This window comes from Lissotriton vulgaris, chromosome 2_1 (assembly GCF_964263255.1).
Source record: "Lissotriton vulgaris chromosome 2_1, aLisVul1.2, whole genome shotgun sequence".
In the NCBI taxonomy this organism is placed as follows: Eukaryota; Metazoa; Chordata; class Amphibia; order Caudata; family Salamandridae; genus Lissotriton; species Lissotriton vulgaris.
The window spans coordinates 239,487,429-239,511,579 of NC_141687.1; the positions used below are offsets into that span (position 1 = coordinate 239,487,429).

General features: G+C 48.7%; 1 protein-coding gene across 6 annotated transcripts in view; it reads left to right on the forward strand.

The window, feature by feature from the left end:
* Window positions 1-24,151, forward strand: part of NF1 (neurofibromin 1) — a 2,008,692-nt gene that overhangs the window by 1,052,484 nt on the left and 932,057 nt on the right. For all 6 annotated transcript variants that reach the window (XM_086954827.1, XM_086954826.1, XM_086954830.1 and 3 more), the window contains exons 25-28: window positions 12,917-13,098; window positions 13,527-13,738; window positions 14,569-14,730; window positions 23,126-23,229. In XM_086954827.1, coding sequence (XP_086810953.1) covers window positions 12,917-13,098; window positions 13,527-13,738; window positions 14,569-14,730; window positions 23,126-23,229 — 660 coding nt within the window. The remainder of the gene's footprint in view (window positions 1-12,916; window positions 13,099-13,526; window positions 13,739-14,568; window positions 14,731-23,125; window positions 23,230-24,151) is intronic.

The window sequence follows — 24,151 nt, forward strand, 5'->3', positions numbered from 1 at the left end:
CTCCCGCCGGTGGGCCTTCGGGCCCCGCGTACCCTATTGATGGCCCTTGCTTGCCACCGACTCCTCCGTCAGCTGCTCTGGCACCGCAAGGTCCTCCACCTGCGGCTCCGGCCCCAGCACCACAGGGTCATCGGCTGGCTGCTCCGGCCCGCCACCGCCATGGGTTCCGTTCGTCCCACCTCCGCCCTTGCCTGAATTTCCAGGCAATTTTGCTCCAGCTTGGGACCCTAATTGGGACATGGAGCCGGATCGGTGCCGATTTGCGCTGTTGGAGCATTTGCTTTCCCCTGTGCCTTCCCCTCTGCCTGTGCCACGGGCTGTGGAGGAGGGGGATGACTGGGAGGGGTCAGAGGACCCTCTTGCACAGCAGTGAGAGTCTGAACATGAGTGGGCGGAGGACTCAGGTGGCCTTGACCTCTCCTCCGAGCATGGATTTATGTCTCTTCCCGCTGTCATGGAGGAGGTCGCCACTTATACTATGGTGCTCCGTGGAGCAGCTAAGGCCCTTGACCTTGATCTGCCTACTGTCACTCACCAGACCAACCTCCTTACTGAGGTTCTTCAGCAGATGGTAAGTTCTATGGAACCTCTGCTCCCGTTTAATGTGGCCTTGACAGATGTTTTGATGGGCACCTGTTTTAGGCCAGTCAAAGGGGTTCCTGTGGATAAGACGTGGCCAGATGTCATCGCCCAGCACCGGGAGGCCTGGCCTTTCTGACAAATCATCCAATTCCGGAGAGCCTGGTAATTCAGGCCTCCACTTCCCAAAGTGCATTCTCTAACGCCCCGCCGGATAAGAAATCGAAAAAACTGGAGCAGTTTGGCAAGAAGTTATTTTTCTATGCCAGCTTGGGGCTGCAGTTATTCAACACTGCATGCCTCTTGAGCACTACTCTCACACTGTGTGGGACACAGTGCCCGGAAGAGGTTCGGGCTATACTTTCTCAAGCTGTTACGGAGGGGAAGGATGCAGCGAAGTTCGCCATTCAGTGTGGGCTGGACACAGGGGATTCTTTAGGGAGAGCGCTATCCACAACAGTGTCCCTGCGTCGCCATGCCTGGCTCCGGACCACTGGGTTTTCGGGGGAAGTCAAGAGTTCCCTCATGGACAAGTTTTCGATGGTACTCGCCTATTTGTCCATAAGGCAGACAGTGCGCTGGAGCGTTTTAAGAACTCTCGGGCTATTGCCAAGTCCTTGGGTCTCTCCACCTCACGCCCGGCCACGTCTAACTTTTGTTCCTTTCGTGGCCACGGATGGGGAACACATGCCCGCTCGTTCAGTCAGAAGCCTGCGCAGAACCGAACTCCGCGTGGGCGTGGAGGCCGCCGTGGCGGCACAAGGGGCCAGCGTGCGGGGTCAGTCCACCTCCGCACCCGCAGCATCTGCCTCAAAGCCTTCTAGTCCGAGCTTTGGGGTGCACCCCACGCCAGTGGCCGTCAGGATTCGACATCACCTTCCCCACTGGCGTTCTGTCACTTCCGACAGGTGGGTGCTGCAAATTGTCCGGAGCCATGCCACCTCAGTTCACCTGCATGTCGGGGGATCACTTTGCGCTTCTCCAACAGGAAGTCATGGCCCTCTTGGCCATGTGGGCCATCCAGCGCGTTCCTGGGCCAGAAGTAGGATGTGGTTGTTATTCCCACTACTTTCTGGTCTCCAAGAAGGACAAAGGGGGCTTGCACCCCATCTTGGACCTCAGGAACGTCAATCGCTTCCCCCGGAAGGAGAAGTTCAAAATTTAGATTGTGGCCCAGGTCTTGGCTGCCCTCGACCCTAGAGGCTGGATGGTAGCGTTGGACTTGCAGCACACATGTTTTCATATCCCCATCCTGCTGGCCCACCGGCGTTATCTGCGGTTCACGGTAGGCCAGGAGCATTTTCAGTTTGCTGTGCACCCCTTCAGCCTTACCAGCCCCCCTTGGGTGTTCACGAAAGTGGTTGCAGTGGTCGCAGCTCACCTGCGCAGGTCAGGGCTGTCATTCTTCCCCTACCTCGACGACTGGTTGTTTAAGGTGGGCTCGCCCCAGGCAGTTGTCACCCACCTTCAGACTACGGCCGACCTTATCCATTTGCTGGGGTTCTCCATCAACGTGCCGAAGTCTCACCTGAGTTCCTCTCAGAAGCTCCCCTTCATCGGAGCGGTTCTGGATTCGACACAGTTTTGGGTTTATCCTTCCGAGCAGCGAGTCCGGGATATTCAGGCTATGATTCTGATCTTTCAGCCTTTATCCTGAGTTTCGGTCATGTTGCCCCTACGGCTTCTGGGACTGATGGCCTTCTGCATCCTGTTGGTGCATCACACCAGGTGGCGGATGCAGGCTCTGCAGTGGGACCTGAAGTTTCAGTGGGCACAGCATCAGGGCAACCTGTCCAACCACAAACTTATCTCGGAGGGCACTGCGAGACAGTTGCAGTGGTGGCTCAGGGACCACGATTGGGTCAGTGGCAGATCCCTCTCCCTTCATAACCGGAGCACACAGTGGTGACGGATGCGTCCCTCCTGGGATGGGGGGGGGCTACATGGGAGAGGTGGAGATCAGAGGCCTCTGGTCTCCGGTGTAGTCCCGGCTCCATATCAACCTTCTGTAGCTGTGGGTGATCCGATTTGCACTGAAGGCATTCCTTCCCTCTATCCGGGGAAGTGTAGTGCAGGTGTTCATGGACAACACCACTGCCATGTGGTATTGCAACAAACAGGCTGGGGTGGGGTCGTGGACCCTAGGTCAGGAGGCTCTGCGCCTTTGGACATGGCTGGAACATCAGGGCATCACCCTGGTGGTTCAACACCTAGCAGGTTTCCTGAACGCCAGGGCGGACGAGCTCAGCCGTCGGTGCATGCTGAATCACTAGTGGCGTCTGAACTCGGAAGTGGTGCAAGGTCTCTTTCGGCAGTGGGGAGAGCCTTGGGTAGATATATTCACCACCGAAGAAAATGCTCTATGTCATCAGTTGTGCGTGTTGGAATTTCCAAGGCGGCACTCGCTCGGCGACGCTTTTCGACGCGAGTGGAGTTGCGGTCTGTTATACGCCTTTCCGCCTATACCACTTTTACCCAGAGTGCTAAAGAAGATCAGGCACGACCAGGCCCAAGTCATCCTTGTGGCTCCGGATTGGGCACGAAGATACTGGTATCCTGAGCTACTCGGTCTGTCAATCGATCCCCCGATTCGACAGCCTCTTCAGGAGAACCTTCTGTCGCAGCAGCAGGGGACGGTCCTCCACTCCAGCCTCCACCTACATGCGTGGAGATTGAGCGGTGACCGTTGATGCCATTTGACTTGCCTCCTGAAGTCTGTGATGTCATTCTGGCAGCCAGGCTTCCCTCCACAAAAACAGTATACGTCTGCAGGTGGAACAAATTTGTGGCATGGTGCACAGCAAAGACTGTGGATCCCCTCTCTGCCCCTCTTTCAGAGGTTCTCCTCATTATTTCCATGGCCCAGCAGGGCTCTGCTCTGGGTACTAACAAGGTTATCTTTCGGCCGTTTCAGCCTTCTTGAGGCTTCCTGATCAACCTTCTCTTTTCAAGTCCCCTGTTGTAAATAAATTATTGAAAGGCATTACTCATGTTTCTTCCTGTTCCCTTTGTAATGCCTCATTGGGACTTGAATCTGGTGTTAACCTACCTAATTTGTGCTCCCTTTGAGCCACTTCATAGCTGCCCTTAACGTCTTATGACTCTAAAGACTGCTTTCCTGGTTGCCATCCCCTCTGCCATCACCTCTGCCAGTCTCTTTCTTCTAAGCCTCCTTTCCTCTCTGTCCATCCGAACAAAGTTGTTCTGAGGACTCGTCCTTCTTTTCTAACCAAGGTGGTTACTGCCTTTCACATCGGGCAGACCATTACCTTGCCCACCTTCTTTCCGCATCCCTTGAAAGAGGAAGAGAGGCTTCACCGTCTGGACCCAAAACGTGCGCTCTTTTTACCTGAACAGCACACAACAGTTCCGGGTGGACGACCAACTCTTCGTTGGCTACGTGGGCGCTAAGAAGGTACGGGTGGTGCTCAAGCCAACCATCTCTCCGTGGGTCGTTTTGTGCATCAAGATCTGTTATTCCTCGGCTTAAAAGTAACCTCCTGTGGGGCTGCGTGCCCATTCCACTCGTGCCAAGGCGGCTACTACTGCCTTGGGACGGAGAGTCCCTTTGCAGGACATTATGTCAGGCAGCTACGTGGGCCTCGCTTCAAACGTTTGCCAAGCATTACTGCCTGGACAGTCAAGTCCAGAGAGACGGCTTCTTTGGCCGTTCTGTTCTCCAGGACTTCCTGGTGTGATTTTGGTTCGCAGATCCATCACCGGGGCTGGCATTGCTGGGGTATCTATTCTAAGGTAAGTAATCTAACACTAACGTGTTTCTTTCAGATGCACAAGTTACTTACCTTCGGTAACGATATATCTGTAAGAAACATTAGTTAGTGTTCGATTCCTTACCGCCCCACCCATCCTCCCCGTGCTGCGAACTGATATCTAGGGCTAAGGACTTTCCCTGTTGGGGCCCTAGTTTCATGGCACCAGTGTCGGTTTCTTGCATGGCTCTGCGTTCCTGGCGTGGAAAGCTATGTACAGAACTGACGTCAGCGTGCTAGGGCGGCATCTAAGTACTCCAGCGACGTCATTCTGGCGACGCTGACGACTGACGCGGAGCCACAGGACGACGCCTACCGACGCACAAGTGTACTGCTGGGGAAAACTTTCCGAATCCAGTCTGAGGCCTGGGGATATTCGAAGGTAAGGAATCTAACACTAACTAATGTTTCTTACAGATATATCGTTACCGAAGGCAAGTAACTTGTGCTTCCAGGCGTCAGACTGGATCTGGAAACTTCTAAGTAGTACTCTTGTGAGCCAATAGGTGGCATTGTGCAGCTCTGCACTGACAACGGTCCATTTCGGAAGAGATGAGTGGAGCAGCAAATAAGGAAAACGTTTATCTGCTGACATCATTTCCTTTTCTTTCCGAGCCTTCAGACAGAAACGGAGCTACTCCTTGTCTCAGGAATTTATTTTCTAAAGACCTTTTCTCAAATTTTTTCCAGTATGCAAGGGAAACTGTCAACTCCTAATATCACAGGGGGTAAGCTGTGTGGGGACTGTTGCAAACAGATGTCTGTAATAGACCCTCCTGAGATATGCCTATGGTGCTGGTGGTTCGGATACGAATTCCATGGACTGCGACAGCTGCGCGCAGATTAATTTGAAGGCCAAACTGTACCGCAAGGGGAGACTTTGTCGCCAATCATTGGAAGACACGACGCCATGACCAGTTGAGGTCAGAAGTAAGGTCCTATTACTACAGTAGATCCTCATTTTGCTGGAAGTCTTTGTGATAGTCTAAAAAGAAGCATAAGAAATCTAATTGGAAATCAGCCCCTTCCTGCCACTTGCATACTCCAGAGAGGCCGCAGAGGGCATCAAGCTTGTGACCTGGTCTCGTTCCAGATCTCCATTGGTGTTGATGCAGAGCTTAGTCTTAGTACAGCCCAGGTTTTTGAGTCCAGCGACAATGCCTCAAGTGGAGGCATTCAAGGAGGCCATGCTCTGCGACTTATGCACTTTTCTTCTCTCTATTGCATCCCAAGGATCCTCAGAGTCATCCAGTGGACCCCTGGCAGGTCTGCCCTCTGCACTATCTTTGCCTCTCCAGCCCAGTTCGGGTTCAGCAGTGGCTCCAGTGCTGCTTAAGTTCCCCTATCCACCCACTGTACCCGTTCCCTTTGTATATTTGCAGGTACCAAACCATTGTGCTTTCTGACTGAGCAGAATCCATCCTTATCTTGACCATATCTGCGCCCTGAACCCACCCGAGTAGTCAGCTAGTATCCCTTCAGATTCTAATGCCTTGCCCCTACCATACCATGGACCCAGGCTTTACACACCTGATTTGGACAATGATCATTTTGATAGAAACTAGATACCAGGGTCCTGGATACTTCTTCAACTCTTGGCCTTGTTTCTCCTACTGACTCGTTACGGAAGAATTTGCATCCTGCATGGTCATTATGCAGAAGTAACTGACCTACAACTACCTACTATGAAGGTTAAGACTAATGTTCTTGCAGAGGTACTTCAGCCTGGTGAAGCAACTACAGAACCTCTAATAGCTTTTATTGAGTCCTTCAAAGTTACCCTCTTGGACACTTAGATGAAACCATGTTTGGGAAGACCAATCAATAAGCAGGTCACTCAGTACCATCCGCTAGCACCAGGTGACCCCACGCCAGAGAGCTTGGTGGTGCAGGCATTCACTAGTAAGGTAAATCTCATTGCCTTAACCCTCCACCCCACCTAGTAAATCTAAGCGACTACAAATATTTGCAAGCACAGCTTTTCCTCCACTAGCCTTGCTCTGTGATTTGTAAGCACCAGTTGTCTTCTAGGCTGCTACTGTCATGTCCTATGTGGCAGAGTGGCCCAGTTTTTACCAGAAGTTCTGGATGACATCTGGGCATCCCTGACACAGGCTATCTAGGATGGCAGAGATGCAGCAAAATGTATGACTTGCTTTAGCTTGGATACAACCGACTGCATAGATCAGGCGATTGGTGCGACTTCAGCGCTATGCCTGGAAGAGGTCTACACGCTTTTCTGGGAATTTCCAAGTGCTCCTCCCGATGAGGTGTGTGAGCTTATCCAGCAAACATGCCTAATAAGCATGTCATTTGATGGCTATCGTCGTTTTGGCTAGAATGCAGACTCCGCCCTGCAACATTTTAAAAAAAGCATGGCCACAGCATGTTCATTAAACCTTTATGCCCCATCCTTATAGCTCCATAATCTTTTATTCCTCTTTCAAGGCAATGTTAGGAGTCTCAAACTGCCAACGTCTACCCCCTGTTGCAAGCCCAACAGGTCTTCCATCCATTTTGTGGCAGAGTCCGCGGCTTACAAAGGCAACACCTAGGGCATATGGGGCAAACGGCAGCACAGCCCGTTGCCTGGGCTGTTGCAGCTTCAAAACCTCTCTATTGTGTTCTTCATGTCACACAATCATCCTTATCGGGGACCTATCCCAGCATTTCCTTCAAGGAATTGTCTATTGTGTTTAAGTCCTCTCCTTTATTTCTACGCCCGCACCTACCCTAAACACCAGTGTGCCTGATGGAGGAAAACTTGTCCGTATTACAGCAGGAAGTGCAGGCCCTTTTGCCAACTGAGCCATCAAAAAGGTTGTGCCCTCGCCATATTAACGGCTTCCTGTGGAAGAACAAATTCAGTATGCTCACTTTAGCCCAGGTCCTGTCTGCTCTGGAGACTAGATGGTAGTATTGACCTGCACGATGCTTATGCCCATATCTCGGTCATGCAGGCCCACAGGGGCTACTAGTGGTTCACAGTAGGCCAGGAGCATTTTCAGTTTGCAGTGCTGCCTTTCGACATCACCAATGCCTCTCGGATGTTCACAAAAGTGATGGTGGTGGTTGCAGCACACCTTCGGAGGCTGGGGTGCTAGTCTTTCTCTGCTTCGATGAATGACTGTTGAAGGTGGGCTTGCATCACAGTCAACCCCCTACAGATGACAGCATACCTCCTAACATTGTTGGGCTTCATTATCAAGTGAAGTCAAGTTACGCTTTATTCAATTTAAAAAAGCTTAAATCATAAAAGCACAATACACTATCTATGTGCGAAAGTCACACCAGCTCCTCTGAAGAAGCTTCTGTTCATCTAAGCCATGGGTACTCAAACTTTCTCTTGGGGCACAAATCTACAGTGTGGTTTGTGGCCGGAGGCTCCCTGGTGGGGGCGGGGTCAGTGGTTGCGGGGCTAGAGGGGAAAAAATCATTAACGATTCAAAACATTACTAGACAATGCTGTATTTCCAAAGCAGATGTAACTACAAGGAGCAAATTTTTATAATATTTTTTTTATTATCAGTCAATAGCAATGTTAAGAGGGATTGCACAGTAATTTTCAGTAACCGGATATTCAGCACATCCCCATCAGTGCTAAGGATCAGTGATGTTATAACATCCGACAGTCGATTTTCCAGAATCTCAGCCAGTGCTTTAAGTTTCATGTTGAGCAGGGATAGAGGGAGGTACGAGCTACAGGCCGTTGCAGATCACCAGGATCTCTATGCAGTCCCCCCTAGACCTACCGGAAATGGATGTGTATATGTTTTCATCGAATGTTGCGACCGTCTCAGCTATTTCCCCAGTCCCGGTGTGTATTTGATAAGCACTTTTATCACCTGTATCACACATGTAAATCACACTTCAAAGATCACCAAGCATGTTTGTCACTAGTACCCAATCTGTTGTGTGTTTCATTTTTGCTTTTTGTTTTTTTGCATTTTAATTGTACATTAAATTACCATTTGGCTTTCAATGGAGTTTGCTTGAAGAACTCCATTAGGGATCATTGTTTGTAACTAAACTAACATACCAGAGGTCCCTAGAGACTTTGGGGTATCCCTTGTATGCTTGTAACTACCATTGTAATCTATTGCATCCTAAAATGCCTCTTTGCAAAAGGTTGCAAAGCCTCTTGACTCACAGATCTTTATTAGGCAGGACACATTTTTCACTTCCCGGTGAATTACTGCAAATGGATTAATGGAGGTCTACGAGAGAAAGCAAACCTCCACTCCTGTGTTTGTATTCCGTGAATGTGTGTGTTTCATGAGTGACCGCATTAGTGGGTGCTTGCAGTGGCCTGCTGGACCCCTGCCCGCCACCGTTCTCAGGGATAGATTCTACTTTGTGTATTAGACATCACTCCAAAACGAGTGGTGGTATCTGTTCATTAGTTTGTGATCTCACTTGAGGCTGCAAGCTGTGGATACATACCATTCCAAATTGCAAAGCGGAAGAGGACCGATGTCTCTTTCACACACACTGTCTTTGCACTGTGCAAGTCAGATAAGCATTTCGGAATGCATGGTAACTTAAATGCATTAATCACTCCTAATTTTGTGGTCACAAAGCGTGTGATTTAGAAAAGACTGGAAATAATGAATGATAGTGCCCTAGGAAAGCCAGTGAATTACTAGAGTCTATGTTCCTTACATAGAAGGGAAGCACGGAAACCTGGACTTCAAAGTGCCCTATAAAAGTAAAGAAAATGATGGGGTGTCAAGAAAAAGATAATTGAAAACACTAGTGCCAAAATTATTTAGGTTGTCATTCCCATGTGCGTGCAATTCTTATTTCAGGTGCAAACAGGAGTTAACGCCCTAAATAGGATTCTAAACCTGGCGCTAATTGGACCTCTGTAGGTTTTTGTTCACAATATTTTCATCAGATAAAAAAAGACACACATCACGTGTGTAAACAGCACAAAGTTTGGCTTTTGTGCCTCTAGGGTGGGGGTTAATTTAATGCATCCCTTTAGCTGACCTGAAGGGGCGAGAAGAGGCTGCGGGCCGAAGAGAAGAGGCTGCGGGCCGAAGAGAAGAGACTGGGGCCCAACAAAAGCGGCTGCGGGCGGAGAGAAGGTCATCTGCACCAAGGACACAGGAAGCTTCCCTAAAGGCCCTTTAAAAGTCAGCTGTAAGCACGCTGCACTTACAGCTGACTCTTAAAGGGCCTGTTCTACCTTCCGGTGCCGTGCGTGACGTCACAGACTGGCACACAATCAGAGGCCAGCAGTAAACACAGAGGATGGCCGCAGGAGCATACGTGGTGAATACGTATTCACTGCGTATGCTACGGCCATCTTCTCTGTTTACTCGTAGGTCTGGAAATTCAAAATGCGAGGCAAGGTCCGCTGGCCGCCAATGAAGGCTTGCCGGGCCGCACTATGAGTACCTGTGATCTAAGCCATCCTGGATAGGGTAGGGTTTCTTGTTTTTCGTAAAGAGTAGAGAGTATGCGACATTTGGGCTTTGATTCTGATGTGTCAGACTCAGGTTTGGATCTCCGTAGGAATGATTTTGAGGCTACTGGTATTGCTGTCCTCTTGCATCCTGCTGGTCAAACATGATGAATGACATAAGTAGATTTAAGGTACCAGTTGGCACAGCACATGTGGCATCTGTTAGATTGCATCCAGGTTTTGAGAGGAAACTGTAAAAGACCTGCAGTGGCTGCTGCGGACATTAACTGTTTTTTTGACAGACCCCTCTCCTTACTCCACTCAGGTTTGACAATTTCCATAGCAGCACCATTTCTTGGTTGTGGAGGCCATCCAGGAGAAGTGGAGATCGGAGGCTCTGGTCTATGGCAGATGCTTAACTCTACATCAGTTTGTTGGAATTGAGGGTGATTCACCTGGTGTGGAAGTCCTACTTGCCTTTCACAAGAAGAAGGCTGGTGAATGTACTCTTGGACAACACCACCAGCATGTGATTCTGCAACAAGTAGGAAGGATTGGGTCTTGAGTTCTGTGCCAGGATGCTCTATTTCTCTGGAAGAGACTAGAACGCTAGGGAATTTCTCCGGTGGTGTACCACCTGACAGGATCTATAAACGTTTGGGCGGACAAACTCCCCCACCAACGCCTAGTTGACTGTAAATGGCAGTTAACGTGCTGGAGGTGGTGCAGGACATTTTTATAATTTAGGATAACTATAGCTTGATCTTTTTGCCACTGAAGAGAACACACAATGTCAGCACTATTACGCGTTGGGAGTTTTCAAGGAGACGGTTTCCTAGAGATTAATTACACCTAGAATAGAGTTCTGAACTCGGGTATGCATCCCGCTACTCCCTCTCCTCCCCCAAGTTCTAAAGATCAGGTACAGCTGTGGCCAAGTCATTTTAGTGTCTCAGGATTGGGCTGGAGATTGTGGTACCTGGAACTCCTCCGGTCAAGCTACCGCTTTGGGTTGGATGTTCTCTTGCAGCAGCAGGACGCATGCTTGAAGATTGAGCGGCAACAGTTGACCTCATTTGACCTTCCTCCTGAGGTGGTTGTTCATCTTAGCCATGAGGCGTCCCTCTACAAAATCTGTATATGCCGAGTCGTTGGTACAAATTTATGGTTTGGTGCTGCACCCGTCGGATTGACCTTCTGCAGGCCAAGTTGTTTAACGTTTTGTTCTTTGTTTTGTCTGCGGCCCAGCAAAGACTTCCTTTGGGCACTAGTAAAGAGTATTTGACAGCTTTTTTGAAGTTGCCTGTTCAGCCTTCATCAACCGTTGTGCTGAAAATTTGGAAAGGTTTGCAACATTTATATCTGCCAAAGCCATGCGTGATGCCACACTGGGATATACATTTGGGTGTCATTTTTTTAATGTGTATTGCATTTGAGCTGATGCACAGTATGTCTCCCGCCCCTCTAAACGGACATCCTGATTGATATAATGTCAGCTTGGCATGTGGGCAAGCTTCAGGCACTTTCTGTCTAATCCTCCTATAACACTTTCTTACCCTAAGGCCCCGAACCTCTGTTTTACAAAAAGTGATAGCACCATTTCATGTTGGATACGCTATCCCACTGCTGACGTTCTTTGCTCTGCCTCATCCCTCAAAAGAGGAGAGAGATTTTATTGTCTGGACTCCAAGAGAGCACTACGTTTTTTTATTGATTGCAACAAAGAACATCAAGTGGATGATCACCTCTTTGTAGAATTTGCAGGTGCATGGAAAGGTAAAGCAGTACAGAAGTGCACCATCTCTTAATGGATTGTGGTCTTCATCAAGATTTGCTACGCATTTGCATGGAAGCTGGCTCCAGAAGACGTAATGGGTTATTCCACCATAGCCAAGGCTGCTACCACAGCGCTGGCACACAAAGGGCTTATTCTGGATATTGTCCAGGCGGCTACATAGTCTTAAGTGTATATGTTCAAGAAGCACTGCTGGCTCGATGGTCGGGTCCTTTGAGATAGGCATTTTGCTCTCTGGTCCTGCAGGTCTTTCTGTTCTGAGCTAGTTTAGGTACTGCTATGGTATCTATTCTGCAGGTAATATCTATCAGAAGAATAAGGTACTAACCTTATCTGCCTAGCAGAATCTCATAGACAAATATGTCAACTATAATGGTATATTTCTGAATGATTCAATCTTCCCAGCAAAATATCAAGCATGAATTTAATTGGACGAAATATTTTGAGTATTTAGATAATAATTGCTTGCAGTGAGCCAACAATGGCTTGATCTGAGGAGCCTCACTGATCCCTTCTATTCCATCTTGGGGTTCTCAACCCCGTCCCAGAGAATCATTAGCTCATTAAGCAACCTTCTGTTTTCTTCAGGAGTGACTTTAAGTTTCTTATTAAAGCCAGTTAATACTGGTAATTTCTTGTTGAGCCCGACTGCCTATGTCATTTTATAGCCAAAGCACAGCTTATTAGCTCTTAGTTACAAGATGTGTTGCATCTTGAGTTTCCATTGATTAGTTTATCTGGAAGTGGGGGTTAGTGGATTTAGCGAGAATATGCAAGAAATGTGAAGATGTTTCTATTAAAAGCACCTTCTTAATATTTTCCATAATACTTCAACATGAGATTACTTCCACGCCGTTCTAACACCTTGTTTAACACTTGCATGGTACACAGTTTATCATTCTTCAACATATTTGAAATGCTACTAGCTATTTTTTTTTTCTTTTTTTTTTTTACAGAGTTTCATATAGCACAAACTTGACCCGAATCGGGTATCAGAGCACCTTACATCGCACCAGTTGCATTACATGAGGACATATTAATTTTTTGTTAGGCACGGTTGATGAGTTAGTTTCAAATGAAATGGTTCCTAAACATGTTTTCTGTTAATACTTAAGTAAGATGTGAAGTTGTCTAATGAAACAATACAGTTTTTTTGAACGTGAACTGTCTGTTTTGATATTTCCTTTGTTGAGGATTACGGTGCACTGTAGATGCATACACAGTCTATCTAGGCTTAATTAATCTTCCCTGTCAAATAAGCATGGCAACGAATTGATTAATGTATTGATCCAGGCTGGTCAAGGTGTGAGCATTTTTGGTTTCAGAGTTCTTATGTCATCTGATGTTTGTTTTGCTTTTCAGATACTTCACTCTGTTTATGAACCTTTTGAATGACTGCAGTGAAGTTGAAGATGATGGCACGCAATCAGGAGGAAGGAAAAGAGGCATGTCTCGAAGACTGGCTTCATTGCGGCATTGTACTGTTCTTGCTATGTCAAATTTGCTCAATGCTAATGTGGACAGTGGTCTTATGCACTCAATAGGTAAGCCAAAATGAAAGGTGCTCTTTGTTATTCTCTTACTTGTTTTTACTTTAGGACAACAGTTATCCACTGGGCTTTAATCCTCATATATAGGCTGAGGCGAAATATTATCCGCTGTAGCATGACCACATTGATTCATATGAAAAAATTATATTAACTAGTTTTTAATGAACTAATCATATTGGGAACACGTGTCTTGCCCTCCTGCGTTCAGAAACATACTGTCTTCCAATTATTGCAATATAATTATAATATAAATTCGATTTGGGTTTTATAGGTGATAGTTTAAGTAGGAACACTTGTCATTTCTTCTTTTTTTGTAACTTTTGTCAAACAACTAACTAGCTTGTATGCATAAAAATGTTAAAGTGGGATTTCAACCTTTTCTTTTTATAGTAAAGTTTATATTTATATCATTGTGCTGTTAGGTTTAGGTTACCACAAAGATCTCCAAACAAGAGCTACGTTCATGGAAGTCCTCACAAAAATCCTACAGCAGGGCACAGAGTTCGACACTCTGGCAGAAACTGTGCTAGCTGATCGATTTGAGAGATTGGTAGAGCTAGTCACTATGATGGGAGACCAAGGAGAACTACCCATTGCTATGGCTTTGGCCAATGTGGTGCCTTGTTCACAGTGGGTAAGTTACTTGACGGAGTTCATTTTTTCTTACTCTTCGTGTTTTCCATGAAACTACCTTTAAAATGCAGAGTGGTTTACTATTTAAAACTCCAGAATAGGATCCTTCAATTTGATCTTTGTTAATTATTGTCTGCTCATATTTTACATTTATCAAGGTACCATTCATCTGTCCCTCTAATGTTTTGGTTTGTTTCTTTTGCTGCTGCATGTGAAAACATAATTATACTTCAGTATGTAGGCCTGCACACATTTCACCTGTGTGCTTCTACCTTAAAGATTTGGCTTTGATTGCACTAGAGTATTTGCCTTGTGCGCCCCACATCTCACGCAAGTGCCTTCTCTTCTCCAAACCAGAGTTGAGATAGTTTTCCCTTGAAAGGTTTGCGAAGAGCCTTCATCAGAATATCCTGCTTGCAGCTAGAATGTATACCTGAGCCACCCATAAATGCTCTTAGGGAGCACTGTAGTGTTGATAAACGTACAACAAATAGATCTAAATGAAGAGGGAAACATGCAAGGCTCTTCCGTTTACCTAACTTCCTTCAATGTAAGTGCCATTAATACTAAGCAAGTTTTTCCTCCTGACCAGTTCGACTTTTAGCAAAGAGGCTAACTATAGCTTTCATGTAAGATTTGTAAGGAAAGTCAATCCATTATATCACTGATGTAGGTTATTCTTTATTGAGGCGATACCCACATCACAGCCTACCAAACACAAGTTGTAAAAATCAAAGGGAAGCTTTAATTGCAGTTTTGTTGCAAGTTTGTGTTTTAAAAAATAAATGGTTCATTACAAATCGAATGTCTTGTTTTTTCTGTTTTATCCAGGATGAGCTTGCTCGTGTCCTGGTGACCCTCTTTGATTCTCGGCATCTGCTGTACCAGCTTCTCTGGAACATGTTTTCGAAGGAAGTGGAACTTGCAGATTCTATGCAGACGCTTTTTAGGGGGAACAGCTTGGCCAGCAAAATTATGACTTTTTGTTTTAAGGTTTGTTTAATCAATGGTTTTTATTTTAGATAACTGCCTGTCAAAGTCAAATGGATGTATGTTAATTATTACAAATTGACTCTTTGTGCTATAGGATTCAGTTAACCAGGGTCCCATTTAAGATCATATTCTCACTTCTTGGCAAAAAGAAAGAAGAGCTCAAAACTGTACAACATTAATTCTCGGTGCACAACCATGCCTGTAGGTGTGTTGAAGTAGTCCTACATAGCACCACCAGGACTTTTAGTTCTCATTTAGATGGCTGACTTTAAGGATGGTGGACAGTTTGAGTGTAGAGATTTGTACTCACATATGTACTGATGTTTGTCAGATCATAGTGACTAGTTAAAGGAAATCCCAGGCATGGAACTATGGTACACAAAGACATTGCCCCATGTGGTCGTTCAGATTCTGATTCCAGCAAAGGAATTTACAAAGCATTATGAAATTAACCACTCAGACATTTAAAGATTGATAAACAACGATGAATGCATTTTATATAAGACTGACACATAAAAATGCACACATACACTCCTTCATTATCATAGATTAATATTAATTTATAATCTTCGTAAATGATTATGTATGACAGCATTTTAGTCCGGTATTAGAATCCGTCCCCAGTTGTAGACTAAATAAAGCAGAAACATTTCTAAAGGAAAAAAAGTGTATATGAAGGGACATTGTGGTTACGAGACAAAGCTGAAAACCAAACTCACCAGTTATTGTAAAACAGTTTTCATTGAAAAGTTATTTTTCTCAGTATTCGACCGAAATAACGTTGTTACACCTACGTTTGTTTAATTTATTTTGTAATGTAATTTATACCCTTGCACAATCTTTTGCCATGGCCTGTGTGCACAAAATGTACCCTTCGGCAAGGCCTTGTATTCTGTCTACACCCTCCTGTCCATGCACCCATTCCTGTGCCTTAATGCCAACTGGTGCATCGGTTGTTGCCTTGGGGTATTCTCTGCAGTGTCTGCCCCCTGCTCCTAGTGGAGACTGGTTTTAGGCCATGGACGATGACCGGGCTCTATGGACATTCCCCCACTCCTAGTCCCAACTGTTACTGCATAATCGCATGGAACCCTGCACTGAGTAGAACACCCCCAGTTACCTGCAGACAGTAGGCGCAGGCCCTCAGTGTTGCGCAACATAAACATTGGCCAGAGCGCATAGCTAAAGGTTACTCCGCGCTTGCATTTCGATGTCCCTAACACCAGCAGTGCATCAGCATCTTAACATTTTGTTTTGTCGATTATAACTAATTCCCTAAAGGAAGTTAAATAGAAAAGTAAACTTTCTGATCTCCCCTTGACCTACCTTTATGTAAATTTCAAGATGTGAAAATATTTTATGTTTTTGGAAGTTTTGTGTGGATTGATCATAGAGACCCTTAATAACAAAAAAATACAAAGCATGGCTTTTCTATAGGTGCACACAAAACCAGTACCAGTTTCAGGACTGGCTTCCCCCATGCCTAGTGCATTTTTCTACCATCTCACCCTGAATTTGTTTCAAACGATCAAAACGTGTGCATTTTGTTGGCTTAATTCCACGGCCAATTCTAGCTGCTTTCTTTGGGTGGGATGAATGTTATTTTTCAGCCCTCTGGGGATTGTCCTAGTTCTTCCTGGCAAAGGAATGTGGCCAGCTTCCCCCTCCACCTCCCACCCTTTATCGCTACCTCTCACCCTTTCCAATGGCCCTAGGAACATGCTGGGTAGAACAATGCTAAAACAACAATTGATGGACGGAATCCAGAACGATGTCATACATTCTCCCCAGTACAAGGATCTGGGCCTGAATCCATCGTTTTTTTGCTCACCATGCCATTCCAATCTGAAAGAGACACGTTGGTGATAGATTCCTTACCTTCGAATATCCCCAGGGGTCAGACTGGATCCGGAAACTTTTGCGTAGCAATACCCCTGCGCGTCGGTAGGCGTCGTCCGCGGCTCTGCGTCGGTGTCGTTAGCGCCGGAATGACGTCGCTGGAGTACTTAGACGCCGCCCTTGCTTGCTGACGTCGGTTCTTCTTTTTTCCGCGCCAGCTAGCGCAGATCCGGAGAAGCTCTACCCCTTAGTCACTTTTTGACTAAACTTTTTTTGATCTTTTGATCTAGCTTTTCTCAAGTCGTTCAACTCCTACGATGCCGGTAGGGATGCCCGGGTTCAAACCCTGCTCCAAGTGTAACCGAATGATGTCGGTTACCGACCCCCATCGCCGGTGTCTTCAGTGTTTAGGCCTCGACCACGACGACTGAACCTGCTCCTACTCCGGGCCCTGACGTCTAAGGCTAGGCGGGAGCTGCCCTGCAAGCGACTTGAGATCCGGCAGTCGGCCCCGCGCCGTTCAAGGTCCCGGTCCCACAGGAGGTCGAGGGACCAGTCGCGGGGTCAGAGCCCTCGTAGCTCCGAGAGTCGGCATCGGTCTTCGGGATCAAGATCCTCAGGTAAGAGGCATGAGAGGTCGGAAAGGCGTCATCGCTCTTCCGACCCACCCCGACGCTCGCGCGACGCGGCGGGGGTTCGGGTGACACCACCCTCGCGGCTCCGACGGAGTTGCGGGCGCCGCAGCCTGACCCGTACCTTTCGGTCCCTGGGTACGATGCAACGCCTGAGGAGGTCGAGCGGTACCTCATGGCTATGAGGTCCCTCCCTCCTCCGCCGGGCTCCGTGGCGCCTTCGGGCCCTGCGGTCCCGGCTGGGGGGCCTAGCGGGTCGGCCTAGCGGGTCGGGTGCTTCGGCTCCGCCGCCGCCGGTCGACCTCACAACCTCACCGACGCTGGCCCCTAGAGTGTCACCCCCTGCCCTCGATTCGGTTCCGGCGCCGGAGCAGCGCCGCTGGGCGCCACTCTCGATGTCGTATGGAGATTTTTATTTCCACGAACCAGCACTATCCTTTGAACCTGAATTTTAGGTGATGAGTGACGAGGGAGATTGGGAGGGGTCTGTTGCCCCTCTGGCACAGGAGTGCCAGTCTCAGCAGGACTGGACATGTGAGCTTGGGGATGCCAGTCGACTGGACACTTCGCCAGACACTGGTTTTGTCTCCCCTCCAACCGTGGCTACAGAGGAGGGGGGCTGCCTACAGTGTAGGGTTGACACAGGCGGCCAACGCCTTGATCCTGGAGCTCCCCGTCGGGGCCGTGAAGACTAACCTCTTCACTGAGGTCCTTAAACCGCAGTCAAGCTCGGCTGAGCCTCTGCTGCCGTTTAATATGTCCTTGACTGACGTTCTTTTGGGCTCTTGGTCCAGGAACGCTACAGGTCAGCCTGGGGATAGGAACATGGCCAGACGCTACTGCCCGACTCCGGGCGACCCTTGTTTCCTGTCCACCCATCCCACCCCCGAGTGCCTGGTTATCCAGGCCTCTATTTCCCAGACTGCATTCCCGACGGCTCCGCCGGATCGGGAATCCAAGAGGTACGAGCAATACGGCAAGAAGGTATTCTCCTCCCTGAGTTTGGGATTGCGGTCTTCCAACACCGCATGCCTCTCGGGCCGCTACACCCACTCTCTGTGGGACACGGTCGCGGACGTGCTGCCAGAATGCCCGGCGGAGGTCAGGGCTAAACTCACCCAAGCCCTTGCGGAGGGTCCAGATGCAGCACGTTTTTCCATCTGGTGTGGGCTGGATACCACCGACTCACTGGGCAGAGCGATGGCAACGACGGTGGTGATTCGTCGCCACGCCTGGTTGAGGTCCGCCAACTTTTCGGCCGATGTCCAGAATACACTCATGGACATGCCGTTTGATGGCCGTCGCCTTTTTGGCAACAAGGCAGACCATGCGCTTGATCGCTTTAAGGACTCCAAGGCTACGGCCAAGTCCTTGGGCCTCTCGGCCCCGCCCCAGCAAACGGGTGCCTTTCGTGGCCAAGGAAGGGGTGCCCCCACACGTGCTGCCAGCCACGCACCGCAGACTAATTTCCAACGTGGTGGCGGTCGTGGAAACAGCCGATGCGGCGGTCGGGGACAACGGCGAGGTCAGTCCACACCTACCCCTGCAGCATCCGCCTCAAAACCTTCCTAGTCCGAGCTTTCAGGCCCATGTGGCGCTAGTGGGTGGCAGGGTTCGCCATCACCTCCTCCACTGGCGCACTGTCACATCGGACAGGTGGGTGCTGCATATCGTCCGAAGGGGCTACTCCCTCTCCTTCGAGGCGAACCCTCCAGCCATGCCACCGCAATGCCACTGCGTGTCGGGGGATCACTTGCGACTTCTGCAAGAGGAAGTTACGGCCCTCTTGGCCAAGGGGGCCATCGAGCGCGTTACTGGGCCAGAAGTAGGGTGTGGTTGTTACTCCCACTACTTTCTGGTGCCCAAGAAGGGCAAAGGGGGCCTACACCCTATCTTCGATCTACGGAACATCAACGGCTTCCTCCGGAAGGAGATTTTCAAAATGCTGACACTGGCTCAGGTCTTAGCTGCCCTGGACCCTGGAGACTGGATGGTAGCGTTTGACTTGCAGGACGCTTATTTCCACATTCCCGTCCTGCCGGCGCTACCTGCGGTTCATGGTAGGCCACGAGCACTTTCAGTTTACCGTGCTTCCCTTCGGCCTTACCAGCGCCCCACGGGTGTTCTCAAAGGTGATGGCGGTGGTCGCAGCTCATCTGCGCAGGTTAGGGGGTTTTAGTCTTCCCCTACTGAGGCCTGGTTGTTGAAGGCTGGTCCGCCCCAGACATTCATCAGCCACCTCCAGACGACCGCAGACCTCCTGCACAAGCTGGGGTTCTCCATCAATGTGCCTAAGTCACACCTTTGCCGCTCCCAGAAGCTCCTCTTCATCAGAGCGGTTCTAGACTCAGCGCAGTTTCGGGTTTATCCTCGCGAACATCGTGTTCGTGATAATCAGGCTCGGATTCAGATCTTTCAGCCTTTTTCCCGAGTCTCGGTCAGGTTGACGCTGCGGCTTCTGGGACTGATGGCCTCCTGCATCTTTCTGGTGCATCACGCATGATGGCGGATGCGGGCTCTGCAGTGGGACCTGAAGTTTCAGTGGGCCCAGCATCAGGGCATCCTGTCCGACCATGTCCTGATCTCGGAGGGCACTGTGAGACAGTGCAGTGGTGGCTCACGGACCGCGATTGGGTCAGGCGGCAGATCCCTCTCCCTTCCCCAACCGGAGCACGTAGTTGTGACTGACGCGTCCCTTCAGGGCTGGGGAGGCCACATGGGAGTGGCGGAGATCAGAGGCCTCTGGTCTCCGGCGGAGTCCCGGCTCCATATCAACCTTTTGGAGCTGCGGGTGATTCGTCTAGCACTGAAGGCATTCCTCCCCTCTGTCCGGGGGAGTGTAGTGCAGGTGTTCACGGACAACACCACCGCCTTGTGGTACTGCAACAAACAGGGCGGGGTGGGGTCGTGGACGCTCTGCCAGGAAGCTGTGCGCCTCTGGCAGTGGCTGGAACACCTGGCAGGTTCTCTGAACACCAGGGCGGACGCACTCAGCCGCCGGTGCATGATGGATCACGAATGGCGTCTGAACTTAGACGTGGCGCAAGGTCTCTTAATGCAGTGGGGAGAACCTTGGTTAGATCTATTCGCCACCGAAGAGAACGCGCAATGTCATCAGTTCTGAATTTCCAAGGCGGCACTCGCTCGGAGACGCTATTCGTCGCGAGTGGAGTTGCGGTCTGTTGTACGCCTTTCCGCCTAAACCACTTCTGCCCAGAGTGCTGAAGAAGATCAAACGCGACCGGGCCCAAGTCATCCTTGTGGCTCCAGACTGGGCATGAAGGTACTGGTATCCAGAGCTACTCAGTATGTCAGTCGATCCCCCGGTTCGTCTGCCTCTTCAGGAGGACCTTCTGTCGCAGCAGCAGGGGACGGTCCTCCACCCGAACCTGTCCAGTCTCCACCTCCATGCTTGGAGATTGAGCGGCGACAGTTGAGGCCATTTGACTTGCCTCCTGAAGTCTGTAATGTGATTCTGGCAGCCAGGCGTCCCTCCAAAACGTCGGTATACGCCTGCAGGTGGAACAGATTTGTGGCATGGTGCACAGCAAAGGCTGTGGATCCTCTCAATGCCCCTCTTTCTGAGGTTGTCCTCTTCCTTCTTTCTCTTGCCCAGCAGGGCTCTGCTCTGGGCACTATCAAGGGCTACCTTTCTGCCCTTTCAGCCTTCTTAAGGATACCTGATTAGCCTTCTTTGTTCAAGTCCCCCATTGAAAACAGATTCTTAAACGGCATCATTCATATGTTCCCTCTTGTTCCTTTTGTGATGCCCCAGTGGGACTTGAACCTGGTTCTAACTTACTTGATGTGCGCTCCCTTTGAGCCGCTTCATAAGTGTCCTCTACGTCTTCTTACACTTAAGACTGCTTACCTGGTTGGCATCACCTCTGCCAGGAGAGTGAGTGAGCTCCAGGCTCTTTCCTCTACACCTCCATTCCTTTCTGTCCATCCGGACAAGGTTGTGTTTCGTACAAAACCCTCTGTCCTGTCCAAGGTAGTCACAGCCTTCCACATCCGGCAGTCCATCACCCTGCCCACCTTCTTTCTGCCTCCGCATCCCTCGAAAGAGGAAGAGAGGCTCCACCGTCTGGACCCAAAACGTGCTCTCTCTTATCTGGATTGCACACACCAGTTCCGGGTGGATGACCAACTCTTTGTTGGTTACTTGGGTGCTAAGAAAGGACCGGCGGTGCATAAGCAGACCATCTCTCGCTGGATCGTGTTGTGCATCCAAGCGTGTTACTCTTTGGCTAAGAAGGAACCTCCTGTTGGGCTGAGGGCCAACTCCACTTGGGCCACAGCGACTACTACTGCCCTGGGCCGAAGAGTCCCCTTGCAGGACATTTGTCAGGCAGCTACGTGGGCCTCGCTGCACACGTTCGCAAGACACTACTGCCTTGACAGCCAAGTCCGGAGGGGTAGCTTCCTTGGCCGTTCCGTCCTCCAGTACTTTCTGGTGTGATTATTGGTTCGCAGACCCATCACCAGGGTTGGTATTTCTGGGGTATCTATTCTAATGTAAGGAATCTATCACTAACGTGTCTCTTTCAGATGCACAAGTTACTACTTGTGTAACGATATATCTGTAAGAGACATTAGTCAGTGATAGATTCCTTACCGACCCACCCATCCTCCCCGTTCAGCGAACCGTTATCTAGGGTTAAGGCCACCCCCTTTCAGGGCCCTAGTTTCATGGCACCAGTGTTGCTTTTTATCATGGCTCTGCGTATCTGGCGCGGAAAAGCTGTGTATAAGAACGGACGTCAGCGCGCGAGGGCAGTGTCTAAGTACTCCAGCGACGTCATTGCGGCGCTAACGACGCCAACGACGGACATGGAGCCGCGGACGACGCCTACCGACGCGCAGGGGTACTGCTATGCCAAAGTTTCCGGATCTAGTCTGACGCCTGGGGATATTCTAAGGTAAGGAATCTATCACTAACTAGTGTGTCTTACAGATATATTGTTACACAAGTAGTAACTTGTGCGTTTGGACCCAGCCATATGCAAATCAGTCTCAACCCTGCGTCCAATGGGAACAGTCCAGCCCGAACTGCCAGGTCAGGTCCTCCCTGGACTGGAAACAAGCATACTAGGACCGGTTTCGGGCTTTCAGTCATCATCAGCCAGGAAAGCTTGACTCCAGTGGCATGGAGAGCATGGGACCCACGTCTGAGCATACCCGTCCCACTTGGGGTGAAAAATGCAAAAACAACAATTGATGGACAGAATGCAGAACAATGTCATACATTCACCCCAGTACAAAGATCTGGGCCTAAATCTCCTTGTGTTTGCTTTGTTCGCCCTAAGTTGTCACGGTATGCTCAGGCGTGGGTCCCTTGCTCACTTTGCCACTGGATTCAAGCTAGCCTGGCTGATGAAGGGCGTTACCCAGAAACCGGTCCCAGGATGCTTGTTTCCGGTTCAGGGAAGACCTGGCTTGGCAGTTCAGGCTGGGCTTTTCCCATGAGTCACAGGGTCAAGACTGATTCGCATATAGCTGGGTCTTAACTGAGGTGGCAAAGTGAGCTAAAGAATGATGGTGGATTCAACCCAGATCTGTGGCTGGGGGTAAGTGTCTGAAAATGTTTCAGTGCTCCTTCCATCATCATCTTGTGTTTGGGTAGAACCATGCTTACAGATTACCTGGCTGTCTGCACATAAAATTATACCTTCTCAGAAGGCCAGATTGGCGGTTAGGCTTGTTATACGGAACTGATGCGTTTGTTCCATCTCACCTTCTGTTCCTCTCCTAATTCTGAATGTCTGCCTATTCTTTTGGTCTGGTCTTTAGGGTTTCTTTTGGATAGGGGATTGACTTCTTCAAATTTGGGATGCCACTTTTTTAGGAATGTCCAATTTCTCAGCTTTAGCTTGTGAAATTTTGAGTCCCTTTATTTACAAAAACTGTTTTATCCTGTTTAGGTTTATGGTGCCACCTATTTGCAGAAGCTATTGGAACCTTTGCTCAGGACTGTCATCACTGGCCCAGACTGGCAGCATGTCAGCTTTGAGGTGGATTCTACAAGGTTTGATATGTGACAGTGCCTGTTTATTTTGAGCAAACTTCAGAAACGTGTCATGCCATTTTGTGCTAGTCTAATATTCCCTTTTCCTCACATTGGTTGTGTTTGTGTTTAATTCATGTAATTCTTTCTTAACAAAAAAGGACAACCTTATTTTATCAACTAGCCAACAAAATTCATTTTAGTATGTCAGTTATGTCAAACTTACCTTTTCCTGAATGGTAGACCCATCCATTTGGCAACCTTATTTTCAAGGGAGTTGTCACGTACATGTGTGTATTGGCCTACAGACTACCTCTAACCAATAAAGTTATCTTTGTTGGATTCCTGTTTTTGAAAAAGAACACAGGATAGAATGCAGGGGATAAGTCAGTAGATCACCTTATTTTCTGCACCCCACTATTGTAATCAGCTACCTTCACCCATTGGAAGTGCCATGGCACGATCACGGAGTCCAGTAAACATCCATGTTAAAAGGAGTACCCCTTTTGGTTACATATGTCACCAAACATAGTCTAGCACAGTTGGTGAGCAACATCAAAATCATTTACCTCACTTAAGTTGTAAAGAGACATGTATAGGGACCAATATAGAACTACATGCAAATGGCCGTTAATGTATGCACCCTTATGAATCAGTTTTCCTCTACATTGTACTTTTTCATCTCATCAGGGCAATTTTATCACTGGGCAATGCCAAATGGAAAGTAGCAAGTACTGTGCATTAGGTCTGCTTCCTGGACAGTAGCAGTGTTTGGAAAGGCTCTATAGACAGTGCCTTATATTGCATATTTAATACTGCAGTTGGTAGGCAAAGGATGGGCGTTATATCTAATATTATGCTAAGACTTTCTAGAGAATCGTTCCAGCTCTCTGATGGCCACTATCCTATTATTTATAATCCACCAAATTGATTTTTTATTTCT